At 37.4% G+C, this 12,521-nt stretch overlaps 2 protein-coding genes across 5 annotated transcripts in view; both read left to right on the top strand.

The window, feature by feature from the left end:
- Positions 1-9,044, top strand: part of LOC134669948 (broad-complex core protein isoforms 1/2/3/4/5) — a 31,175-nt gene extending 22,131 nt beyond the window's left edge. For 2 of the 4 annotated variants that reach the window (XM_063527579.1, XM_063527578.1), the window contains 3 exons: positions 1,596-1,773; positions 1,895-1,942; positions 4,079-8,109. In XM_063527579.1, coding sequence (XP_063383649.1) covers positions 1,596-1,773; positions 1,895-1,942; positions 4,079-4,434 — 582 coding nt within the window. In that variant the 3' untranslated portion in view covers positions 4,435-8,109. Of the gene's footprint in view, positions 1-1,595; positions 1,774-1,894; positions 1,943-3,204; positions 8,110-8,192 lie in introns of those variants that run through there. The other 2 variants (XM_063527581.1, XM_063527580.1) reach the window with 2 other exon arrangements.
- LOC134669949 (broad-complex core protein-like) lies at positions 8,360-12,166 on the top strand. The gene is made up of 2 exons (XM_063527582.1): positions 8,360-8,498; positions 9,067-12,166. Exon 2 carries the CDS (start codon positions 9,084-9,086, stop codon positions 9,414-9,416), a length of 333 nt encoding a protein of 110 aa, XP_063383652.1. The 5' UTR covers positions 8,360-8,498; positions 9,067-9,083; the 3' UTR covers positions 9,417-12,166.
- The last annotated feature ends 355 nt before the right edge of the window (positions 12,167-12,521 follow it).

Below are 12,521 nucleotides of genomic sequence, written 5' to 3'. Positions count from 1 at the left end.
ACTTTAAATACGAAAATTAGGCTTGAAATTCCATTTGTTTTATGATATCTCCGAATAGTCGCATAATCTTAACTCATAAAAAAGTTTTTAACCCGATTAGCACTAAGGATGCGCTACTCCCAAATAGTTTTATTACTTAGTCAAAATATGTGTCTCGCAGTCGCCCATTTTGTCACGTGATTACATGAATTGCGACTTTAGGCAACACATTAAGAACTTAACCCGACTCGGGCACTAGAGCAAAGCTAACTGCCCGATAATTCGTCACCTGAACACAATCGGCGTGCCATTTGACACTAAGCGGTTCCGGGTACGGATTCTAGTGCTAGATACTCGGTAATCTTAATGCCTGAGCTTCTAGAACTGAAACATTAGCTTGCTGCTGTAAAAGTATTATAAATGATCGAATTACGAATTTAAAGTTTGGAAAACATAAAGTAAAGGTTTTCTCCTCTCGCTACTGTGTACGTGATTTAGGTGATTCAGAAAGTTTAGCACATTTAATTTATTTAGAAAGGTATCATTTAGGAATCAATGTTAAAGTCGCTAGGGACCTAAAACAAAACACTGTCACAAAGTACAAGATAGGTAAGAGCCTCTACCATCAGTTGGCAGAGTATTTTTCACTTACTTTCAGTGAATAAACGTGCCGTATTTCACGTTTTACGTTTCTTTACGGTCTTACGTGCCTAACTTCACTCCACTCCAAACGATACTGTCCCTTTCTAAGTATACAAAAAAAAGAGAAAGAATTATTATTTAATTAGTACGAGTAAACGGTAAATTACCTATCGAAAGTAAATTACGTTCACGATAGCGTTTATGTCAATGCCAAACTGATGGTAGCCGTGAATGTGTAGGTAGTAAGGTATCGTGTGTTTTCACTGTGATAAGGTACGAAATGGTAGGTACTGAAATTAAATTCTTTGAGCGTACCTTTCATTCAAGAGAAGTTTCGTGGTTTCCTAAAGTAAAAGAGATCAATAACATTGTGAATGGAAACTTAACACTCGGTCGATTTGCAGATTCCTTAAATTTATATATAATATTCGTACCTACTTTCTCAACAACAGACGAGCCTGGGAAGTACGAAGTACGAACATTAGAATATTTTTTTCACTTAGTGAAAAGTTGGTTCGCCAAAGTTAAATTGGAATACCAAGTCTGATAGTTGAAGTCTTAATTTTGCCTAAATAACTTTTTTAATTTGCCTCCATTCAGGAAGACTGAATAATCAGAATATGACAGAATATAATTTAGGTAGTTCAGCTATTTAGATAACGAGATAAGATAGGCAAGTTGCCTTAAGTTCTAGATTAACTGTGTAACTAGAGTTAGACCAACAAAAGTCTACAGCCAAGTGCTGCAGATTTTGATAGCCCACGCAGTGCCAGTATTATTTGAAACGTCAAACATCTATGAAATTATGACGTATAAATAACACTTGCACTGCGTGGGCTACCAAAATCGCTGCAGACTTTTCTTGGTCTAACTCTACCCTTTAAAATCATTTAATATAAGCAAAGCTTTAGCATCATTAAAGATTAGTATAAAAGACACCAAAGACTAAAATGCCTATTTTGTATGTGCCTCAGGGAGGGGGCCCGCCGTCACGCGGTAGTTCAGCCGAAAATGACGACCGCACACCACCGCCCCCGCCCCATCAGCTGCCGCCGTCGCCCTTCTTACAACCGGCGGACACCAAACTATTCGCGCCCTCTAATCCTTACAACTTCAATATGACGGCACTCACGGAACACCCATCATTGCAAGGTAACTATAACTAGTGTTTGCCGTAGTATGTGATTTGTGAATTTGATACTGTGATAGTCCCTATCTAGAATAAAGACGAAGCATGGTACAGATGAATGCAATGTCGATATCGTGTTTTCAGGTCTGCAGAGTCCGCTGGCTCCCGACGGCATGGCGAGCACTTCCCAAGGTGAGTCGCGGCTTGTCTAGCAACAAGTTTATTTTATGCATTACCTACATATATTGAAAAAAAACGATATTTTTAATGCACTGTCTGTCGTATGCCACCATCACCGCTTCCTCTCTGCTCTGTCATTATTAGGTTTATATATCATTATTAGGTTTTATATTTTTACAAAATGTATGAGGCAATTATCACGTGACATAAATATTATTATGTATTTTACTTATGATATCCCTATCTCCTATAACCTTTTAACCTCTGTATATGTCTTCATTTTGTGCTCTGTGATCTGTATAAATATTAATGTTAGCTTTTTTGTGTTCTGGTTCGATGTATGTATTGACTATACTTATTAAGTTTTGGTTCCTGTCTGTTGGCAGTTCTGGAAGTCGTTGATCATTGAACCAAAACGCAATGCGACGTGCATGTTTGTATTGTAACCATAGTTTATGAACATATGCTAGCTTGTTTCCTAGATGTGATTTAAAACACTGTGTGTTAGGACATCCCTCACTCCCTTCTCCGGATTAGGTTGTTTTGTTCTTAATTTTAATTCGCAAATTTCTTTTATTTTGAATCTTTCTTCTTTTTTATACTTTCTACTTCCTTCAAATCATTTCACGGTTAATGGTAAGAATTTTGTCAATCACGCACTTGACCCAATTGGCTGTAAAATGTTATAGTTACAAAAACAATGTATATACAAACATTTGCAACTAAACTTAGAAATAAATGCACTCGTCCTAAGAATGTCAAGCGTCTCGAATGTAATAGTTTTGAAAATCTTAGTTCGTTGTAAGATCGTGTCAGTAGAATCACGGAGGATCCCATGAATCAGTAATGTTTCTAAAAACAAACTCGTATTACCCATTATCACCTTGTCTTGGGAAAAATATTGTGTCAAATTATATTCGGAACGTTCAAGATTGGACAATGGAATTTTAGTAACGCTATCGCGGTGTCAGCTTAAAAAAAAACATTTGATTTCATTGAAGAATTACTATTGTTCGAGATATTCGAAACTGCACTGAGCCGGGCGCGTCAGTTTGTTGTAAAACTGATTTCACTCATTTCACCGTAAGCACCGTAGGACGGTTAGGTAGAGAGAACAATGCATTGCGTACTAATACCGCTTTATACGACTCGACGGATGGCTATCATCAGACTTAAAGGGGGGTGGCGGTGCTTTAAGAGAGGCTACGTTATGGAGAGTGCATTAAAAGTGCGTTCGAAGCTTCGATGGGGCTAACAGCTTGTGTTGTGACCAGGTGGCGCCCGCACCCCCCAAGAAGATTACAGATGCGAGCCGTGTAACAAGAGTCTATCCTCGCTGACGCGGCTCAAACGCCACATTCAGAACGTTCACATGCGCCCCTCGCGCGAGCCAGTGTGTAACATATGCCGGCGGGTGTATTCCAGCCTGAATAGCCTCCGGAACCACAAGTCCATCTACCACCGCAAGCAGCAGGCGCCGGCGCCGGGCCAGGGCCCGTTCTACCCCGTCAACTGACGGCCCCGCGCGCCGCGAGCCCCCCGCGCTCTCCGCCGCCCCGCGTACCCGCCATACGAAACGTTGCCATTCGACGAAACAAAACTGCCATCCTAACCACCTTAAAGCCATACTCTTGCCCGTACCTTTGTTAAGTTTAAAAAAATGTAACGCGATATGTTCCTAACACTTGTATGTAAATAGCATAGATTCACTTTGTACTTGCATGCGCATTGCAGTCTTTATCTTATATGTATACATAATTTATCGTTACTAATAATGTAAATCGCTTCTGCGCGAGCGTGGATTGCCGCTTTTTTCCCGGCGCTCGAGCCACGGTCGATGCACACTCGCGCAGTCTTGCCTTTCTGGAACCAATTGGGACATCTATGATCGGTACACACATAACCACCAACGTTCCATTTACAAAAAAGAAGCGCATTAGTCAAATTCGAACTTTTTAAACACGTTGAATTGCCTCTACAATACAATTTCAACAGCAAATAATTAACCACATTTTCAAGTGGTACTAATTGTGCCAATTGGTTCCTTCAAAATGGGACCCGTTGGAGCGCAGGTCGCAGTGGTGTTGGATACGAGTGGGCGGGCTGTATGTTGACTAATGCGCTAATGTTGGTTGTTATGTGTGGCAGTGGGCCCGCTCGGGGCGGGGCACCGCTGCGAGGTGTGCGGCAAGCTGCTGTCGACGCGGCTCACGCTCAAACGGCACACGGAGCAGCAGCACCTGCAGCCGCTGCACTCGGCGCGCTGCTCGCTCTGCCACAAGGTGTTCCGCACGCTCAACTCGCTCAACAACCACAAGAGCATCTACCACCGGCGCCAGCGCGGCGCGCCGCCGCCGCCGCCGCCGCTCCCCCCCCTGCCCGCGCCCGGCGCGCCGCAGCTCCAGCCCCAGAACCTTTCCAACGTCGACGCCAAAATCAATCCCATCGCGTCCCAACACCACAACATAGACTTCTACAAGTTCAAAGATCAATTCAACGTCTAAACAAAAAATTAACACATTTATTTTTATATCTTTTAAACGTCTCGTTGATATTCGTTGATATTTTATTTTAAGATTTATTACTTATACACATTTTTCGATCGGAACTTTGAACTTGGTAGTTGTGTTTGTGACCATGACAGTGACTATCATCACAATGAAGCCGAGAGCTTCCTTTGACATTCCAAATGTTACAAGGGAGGGTGCGGGCCCGAGGGACCGCGCCCACAGTGCAATACTGCGGTATGTGACTATTCCTGAATTATACACTATGTTAAATGTGTGACAATAAGGCGAAGAGAAAAAATATTTTGAGAAAAGATTAATATCTTGGTGCTGTAAATTTATATATTAGGCTTAAATTAAAAAAAGAAACCGTGTTCGTGTAAGTAAACTAACTAAAGAGGCATATTGTTTTCAACCTTGTGTTCATTTTTCGGCGTTTTGCAATTTATTTATTCCGTAATTTTACCTACATGATCTCACTCTTAAATATGTATACGAGATTACTAAAATGCTATTTAAAAAAATTATACACAATTATATAATTGGCTTATGAGGCTTTTCAAATTCACTTTAATTTTAGGTGATTTTGTTATCCGTAAGACTGAATTCAGAACATAGCACCAGCAGAAAGACAAAGTAAAAAGGGTTTATTTTTGAACTAAATTCAACCCGCAGAAAGCACAGGTCACTAATAATACCGGACTTTTACCCAACAATACTGAAATAGACATATTTAATGACATACACATACACAATAAGGTAACGTTATAATATTTATTGCTCGCTTACTCATTCGGTTTGAATTTTTCTTGTTTTACTTTCTTTTTTAGATTTATTTTAATTTTATTGTCTATTAATTGTACACTGCCACACCAGTGAGTCTTTATTTCTTGAAATATAATTTAAAATCAATGCAAAAACATTTTGCGAAGTGAATATCGAGGTGCCATTTATGAAGGAATGATTATTATGGCTACATAGTTATGTTTTAGTTTAGTCAGAATTAGTTACTTATATCAAACTAAACTTTTATTACGACTTGTGTTCATTTCAAATTATTATTGTTGCGTTTTTCCTTGTTTAGTGTAGTGTTTTTTTTACGTATTATTATAGTTTTATACATCTATTCTTCGTACATTGACAACAATACATGTATTTTGTTCCTGTTTGTTTTGTACAATTGTAATTACAATACATCACACATTATTATATTGACTACATAATAGGAAATAGAATAAATTTAATAACTCTCAGTGTTAAATGTTCCTAAATTTGACAGTGTCGATCGCTGACTCAATATTTCGAGATCAATTTTAACGATTTTTTTGCTTGCCATATAAATAGTTGTAATTGTACTAAGGCAGGGCTTCGAAACTCTTAGACTACAGAAACGCCAAATTATCGACGTGTACTTTAAAGCACGTGTATTTAAGAGCAAATTTTAACGACTGTTTGAGAAAATATACTTAGAGAATACTAATATGTATAAGTAGTGTAAAAGTTTTGAGCCCGACAAGTTCAGTGGTGTTAATGTCTAGTTGTGTTTACTCCTAGTTGAATATACATCACTTCGCCGACGTAATGTCGTTAAATACTATTGTTGTATTTTCTTTATATTAGCCGTAAGAAATTCTTAAACATAAACACATTATTTATTGTAACGATATACACATTAAGTAATTATTAGTGCCTGCTTTACATAACTATTGTGTTTTTAATGAAAAAGACATATTTTGCGTGTACTTCTAAAGTTTAGAAGTAGTGTTGGAAACACGTCTTATTATACGAGTACTGTAGTCGGGACGACGCTTTATACTTCTACTAACAAGTATGAGAGGCTTCCTAAAGTAAATTTAATGCTATATGTTATAAGGTTCTGTTGTTATTGCTAGATACATAAAAGCTTAGCCATTACAATTCGTTTAGTTATATGTAGTAGGCTTTATATTATACTTTAACGAATTGGAAGACTAGAGATTTGGTGCTAAAATTGGAACGATGTTCTTGTTAGAAAAAATTTAAGGACGTGGAAAAAAAAACGGAATCAAAATTTTTAAAAATTCGCGACATTCCGTGTGTGAGGAAAATGTTAAGTTTTTATTTGCTTGAACTTGCAAAGTTTTTGAAACGTAAACGGTAGAATTGTTGTTTTTTTTTCTAGTAATTTAGTACTAGGTTTTATTGTTAATTTGGGTTTGGGAATTACGTTAGTTAACTACATAGGATTAAGGTTTATCTGAATTCACATAGATAATAGCGTCTACATGTTTATTTATGATTACAGGGATGTGCTGCTGAGGCAGTACGGTAATTTGGTCTTTGATTATGTCTTTAAAGAACGTGATGAATTTATTTAGAGAAAAGGGCGTGTGAACGCTAAACTTTTGCCAAAATTAATAAGCGCTATAGACTGATTAGACTAAGTACGCGTTTGAATTGTACACTATTAGGCGTATTTGTAGATAAAAAATTGTACAATTATTTACTAAAATTACTAATTTTATAAAAAATATCGCTTCGAAATGCGACGAGTCTAAAATTCGGTTTTTTGAATATTCACTTGTGATTCGAGAATCTTGTTTCGGTTTATATTGGAGCTAAATTAAAATTGTGATCTCAAAATTGGAGGGTGGAAAACCATGGTTTTAAAGGGCGAGAATTACACCGTGTTCTAAGGAGCAGAACACATCCCTGTCGAAACTACATTAGTTAGGATCTTAGCAAGATTAAGACTGTTTCTGTGACCTGTTTTATTTTACTTCTCGTGTAGGTACATAATTTCCCCGCGCGGCGGGCGTCTTTATCAATGTGTTCTTATACTTCTTGTTGGCGTTTTTACTTATTTTATAAGGAATCTAAATTAATTTATTGGTTGTTGTATTGAAATTTTTATATTTTTTTTCTTTTAAATTATTATTTTAATCTCCTTACGTTTTTGTTATTGGCATCTGTGTAATGCAGTCCATATTTATCGTTTTCGTTAAAGCGAAATGTGCCAAAAATGGGGAGTTTTAATTTTGTCTTCCATTTTTAAATAAATTCTATTTGTGAACGCGCCAAATTGAATGTAAAATGTCTGGCAACTATGAAACAAATGATGGGCTGCACTTTTCAAAAAGATAACACAAATTGACACCACTTATGTACGAAATAGTCTTCTTTCTTTTACTTTTAAAATAAAATACTTGAAGTAACTACTCATAAAATGTAATTGTAATCGTTATACCGAACTTCATAAATCCTAATATTGATGATAATGGCGTTTTTAATAAAAACAAATATACTGAAATAATATCGTCAGTTTTATTAGATCCTCACGCTTCACCCGTAGTGATTATTTATTGTACGCTTCGTGTATTGAGTTGTATCCCCGGAGCTTCGATATATAGTGTTGACTGTACTTGGCTGTGCACTGTTTTATGTTTTTATTAACGTGTCACGCTTGGCATTTATTTTCGAGCCTCGATTCTCTGTACCGCCTTTTCTGCATGGTGTTTTATTTCCCTTAACACTATTCACCAGCCACTATGCAGCTTCGCCATCATTTCTGTTTATTCTTTATTTACCTACTTTACATTTTTATTTTATTATAATTTAAGTCACTTTTTATTTTCTGGAACAATTATTTTCAATTAATTTTTTCACACGATTGCATTTTGAAAAATGAACAATGGAATCCCAGTTAGGTTACGTTTATTTTTCGAACGCGTTTGGGGACCTCCCCACATTTGTTTTTTGGTTTGATCTGTTTGCAGGTAAAAAGTTATTCTCGTGTTCGCTATGCGGGAAGGTATTATGCTCGAAGGCGTCGCTCAAGCGACACATTGCCGACAAACACGCCGAGAGGCAGGAGGAGTACAGATGCACCATCTGTGAGCGGGTATACTGCTCGAGGAACTCCCTGATGACCCATATATACACCTACCACAAGTCGAGGCCGGGGGAAACCGATCAGATTCGGTTTTTTTAGTGACTACTCGGACGGAGTTGGCGCGGCGCGCGGCAGTGTTCTAGCAAAGAGAACCATCAGAACAACCTCGCCTATACCACCGCACTCCCAGGTCAGACATAGCTTTAGCAGCTAAGGATAAGACGCTAACTCATTAACAGTGACTTTCTAATAATAATCATGCACCGTTTTAGTCTTAAGCTAGGGTTAAGGTTCCTTTTCCGTTTACGTTTAAAATATACGATACTGTTTTTGACACTTAAATTTTTTTGGGAATATTTTCTTTTATTATTTTTTTCAATTTGTTTAATATCCTGAGCCGAGTGCCCTCTCCCATCGAGATTCGCAGTTTTGACGTTGTTGTGTTGCTTGAAGCATGCTTCTATCATTTTGTTATCACGTGTTTCTGTGTCATTGTGGTTGAGAGAATTTTCTAAGATTTGAATAAAAAAATCGTGATTACTGTGTAGTTAGTCAATGTGTACAGTGCATATTATTAGTATTATAATAATAACTATTATTATTACTATAACCTCATACATTCTCCATTATTAATAATTGCTATAACAGTAACTTTCAATTAATACTCCTTTTATAGTCTTGTCTGAGAGCTTTGCCGTTCGGTTCCCAGCCGAATGGCTTAACGGAGCGGTATAATAGAACTGTCTTTAATGTTTCAGCTGTACCGCCCCTCCGTATGCCCCCGCCGACCGCCGGCGGGATCAACGAGCCACAAGAGTGTCCGTACTGCCGCCGGACATTCTCTTGTTACTATTCCCTGAAGCGACACTTCCAAGACAAGCACGAGCAGTCCGACACCCTGTACGTGTGCGAGTTCTGCCACCGAAGGTACCGGACTAAGAACTCCCTGACGACGCACAAGAGTCTGCAGCACCGCGGCTCCAGCGGCATGCTGAAGCGCCTGCTGAAGACCTCGGCGCTGCAGAGCGCGCTCGCGCCCTCCCCGCACCACCTGTTCGACTTGGGCGCCAGCGACCACGCGCCCCAGCTACCCCCTGGCCTTCAATGACCACAAACCATGGCTTAAATCGGTGGCTACTTCACCCTCGCACGACTGCGCTCGGGCCCACCCGCTCGCATTCGGCGCGAGGTACAATGGACGCGGATACGAAAGGGATAGCATCATGTGCAATATAACGGACAATGCCAAAACAATGCAGGACTTTGCCGCATTATTAATTAATCGTATTATAATTAGTTAAATATTGACGTTAGTTTTAAAATTACATGAACAGTATTGTCGCGCGGGCGCCTCAAGATGTGGGCGCCCTTGCTTAATGAAAGGCGAAGGGTGCCCGCATCGCGGGGCCTCGCTTAGTGTACGCTTCGACGATCGAACTTCGCTTTGTGACATTATAATGTAACAGTACTAAAGTTACTGGCATTTTCTAGTGAAAATGTTCAAACAGTGTTCAAAATGACAATGTAATCCAGAGCAATACTAAAGTATTAATATTTCTAGTACTGCCAAAATTATGCCAACCGTATTGTAAAAGAAGAACGTTTTTTTTAAATCACTTTTCGATTAATGTTTAGTGTCAAATTAGAATCGCTAACTGTACAAAAAAGAACGTACAAATTTTAAACCGTAATTTTTAAAATGCAAAGAAAATATTTTTTAAAGCGACTTTTTCGGAACGCCAAAATCTAAATTTAAAAAATACAGATTATATAGTAATTAATTAACCAAAAAAATTAGATTAAAAATGTTGATGTTGAGTAAAAAACAAAGACTTCTTAGAATCTGATTTCGAAAGTACAAAATTAATGTCTAATTGAAACATATGTGTAATCTATGTGCGTTTGGCTTCAATTCTAATGGTATCATCAAGTAGCCGTGCCTTCGTTCTTCTTCATGCCATTAAGTATTGGTGAAGGTTTCGAGGAGCGCGGCGTGGACTGTGTGGCGTGGCGAGGGCAGTTGGCGGACGAGCCGCCGCCGAGACTTACAGGGTTGCGAGGCACGCACGCCGCGAGAGGGTCTTCGAAAAGGTTCGGTTCGACGATCGTATACGTGTGCATGATTGCAAATCATGATGTAAAAGTAAAGCGTTTCTTCTGTAATAAATTACGTAGTTTTAGGTATTAATAGAATTATATTTAATCTGTATCCAATTTCGGATTTCTCTCTATGAGTGTATAGTGGTTCTTATTTAAATGTCGACCAACGTAGCGGACGTCACGTTATTGAAAATTTATTAGATTATTATTATTATATTATTCTCAAAAATCTTAGGATAACCATAAGATGGCTGCAGATTGTAAAAAAAATATTTTATTTACTTATTTAATGATATTATAGGAAATTGCTTAGGAACCGTTTCGTCTGAAATTAAAACATATCTGCTCAGGGTGTACATTGGCGAACGATAACTAAACCTATCAGGAACTACAGGCGAATTCCCAACATATCACAAAATAATATGTACGAAGACACCTCAAGGAAAATATATAACACCGTGATATTTCACAAGCCAAAGAAAGGGGATATAAATATGCCAATATGCATTTATTTCCAGTAGAATAAAACATTCTGAAAAATCTAAAGAAAAATTAAAAATAAAATTAGGTATCGTGCCATATCCAAATTATTGTTAATCAGTATCTTCTTCCGTGATTATACCTATGAATTTAAAAGCCGACATATCAGTCACTGAAAGTGAATCGTCAGTAAAGATCAGATCATCAATTTTCAATCAATGCACAATTTCATCTTCGTCAGTCGAGGATTTTGCATTTATTTTTCCAATTATAGTATAACTTGAGTTAAGAATTTTAATTTTAGATTTTGTATTTTATTTCCTTTTTCGGAATGTTACATATTCGTACTTTGTGATATGACTATATTTAATGGAATGTTATTTGGTATTTATCCAAATACTTAGTTATACATTTAATTTTCGTAATTTGAACCTCAGCTTAGATATTAAACAAAAGAAAGCAGGGTTCACCCGTTTCAGAAATAATCATTTTCTAATTTTTTGAGGTCATCCCCAGCTTACAACACATATACCTCCTTTTTCGTAATACCTCAAGTATATTATTTTGTTTTTAATTTTTATTTCAATGTTACAGATACTGGCTGTATAGGAGAGTAATTTCGTTTTAAACGCGTTCAGTTCGGTTCGTTCGGACAAGAATCATTAGCCGAAGCTTAGATGAGACAACAAGCGGGTAGTTTGAATTGTAAATACTTATAAGTTAGAAATTACATCGTAAATCGTGGCATCATTTGGGAATAGAAGCCTCGTGATATTATTAACTAAATGGTAAAATAGATAAAATCATTAACGGAAAGGATTTTTATATATTATTCTACTAATGGATTTATTGATAGTGAAACTTAGACGTAGTCTTTCCATAACGTTTAGTGTTTGTGTTTGTTGTTTTCGCTGTGCAATTATTTCTTATCGGTTTGGCTGTTTGTAAACTAGGTTGTTGACGTCGTTATTTTTTTTTTGTAGTTTCCCACCTATTTGGAATTCTTAATTCGAAATTTTGATCTCAGTTGACAGCTGCGTACTACATCAATTTCGGAGACAGCCGTTTGTGATTGTTATTAGGTCTTAAATGTGAATTTGCGTTAAGTTTGGATATGTGTCGGCAAAAAACGGGACCGCAGCTATGAAATTCAAAACCAGAACGAAATCTATTTAAAAAAAACAGCGAAACGATAAAAACGTTTGATATTTTGCAATGTATACCAAAATACTGCATTTTTATGTATAGTAAGTCGATAAGTGAGAAACTTTTGTAATACTTAAAATAAAATCGCCCTCTGATTTTAACGATATAATTTCGCATTGCCAGTTGAGTTTTGTTAAGTTTACTAATGAAATATATAAACCGACTGTGTTACTAAGTAGGGTAATGCACAAAACAACAACAAGATGCCTTCTTAACAGTACAACTATTACAATAGCCTACTAAGTAAATATGTAAGATACCATACTTGGGATACTTTGTGGGGGCGTCATAATAGGCTCAGTAAATGCTTTACATTCGCTCGGAGAAGATCGAGCGGGTTTGTGACTTTTTTTGAGTTTTTGTACCTCCTAAAAATATCAAAATGCTCGAATCTTCTGTTTAAGCTTATACACCGTGAAATTTTAGT

Source organism: Cydia fagiglandana, chromosome 13 (genome assembly GCF_963556715.1).
Source record: "Cydia fagiglandana chromosome 13, ilCydFagi1.1, whole genome shotgun sequence".
Lineage (NCBI taxonomy): Eukaryota > Metazoa > Arthropoda > Insecta > Lepidoptera > Tortricidae > Cydia > Cydia fagiglandana.
This window is presented reverse-complemented; position numbering and strand designations above follow the sequence as displayed.

Coding starts and splice junctions, on each gene's coding strand:
- LOC134669949 (XM_063527582.1), top strand. CDS start 9,084: ATGCCCCCGCCGACCGCCGGCGGGATCAACGAGCCACAAGAGTGTCCG.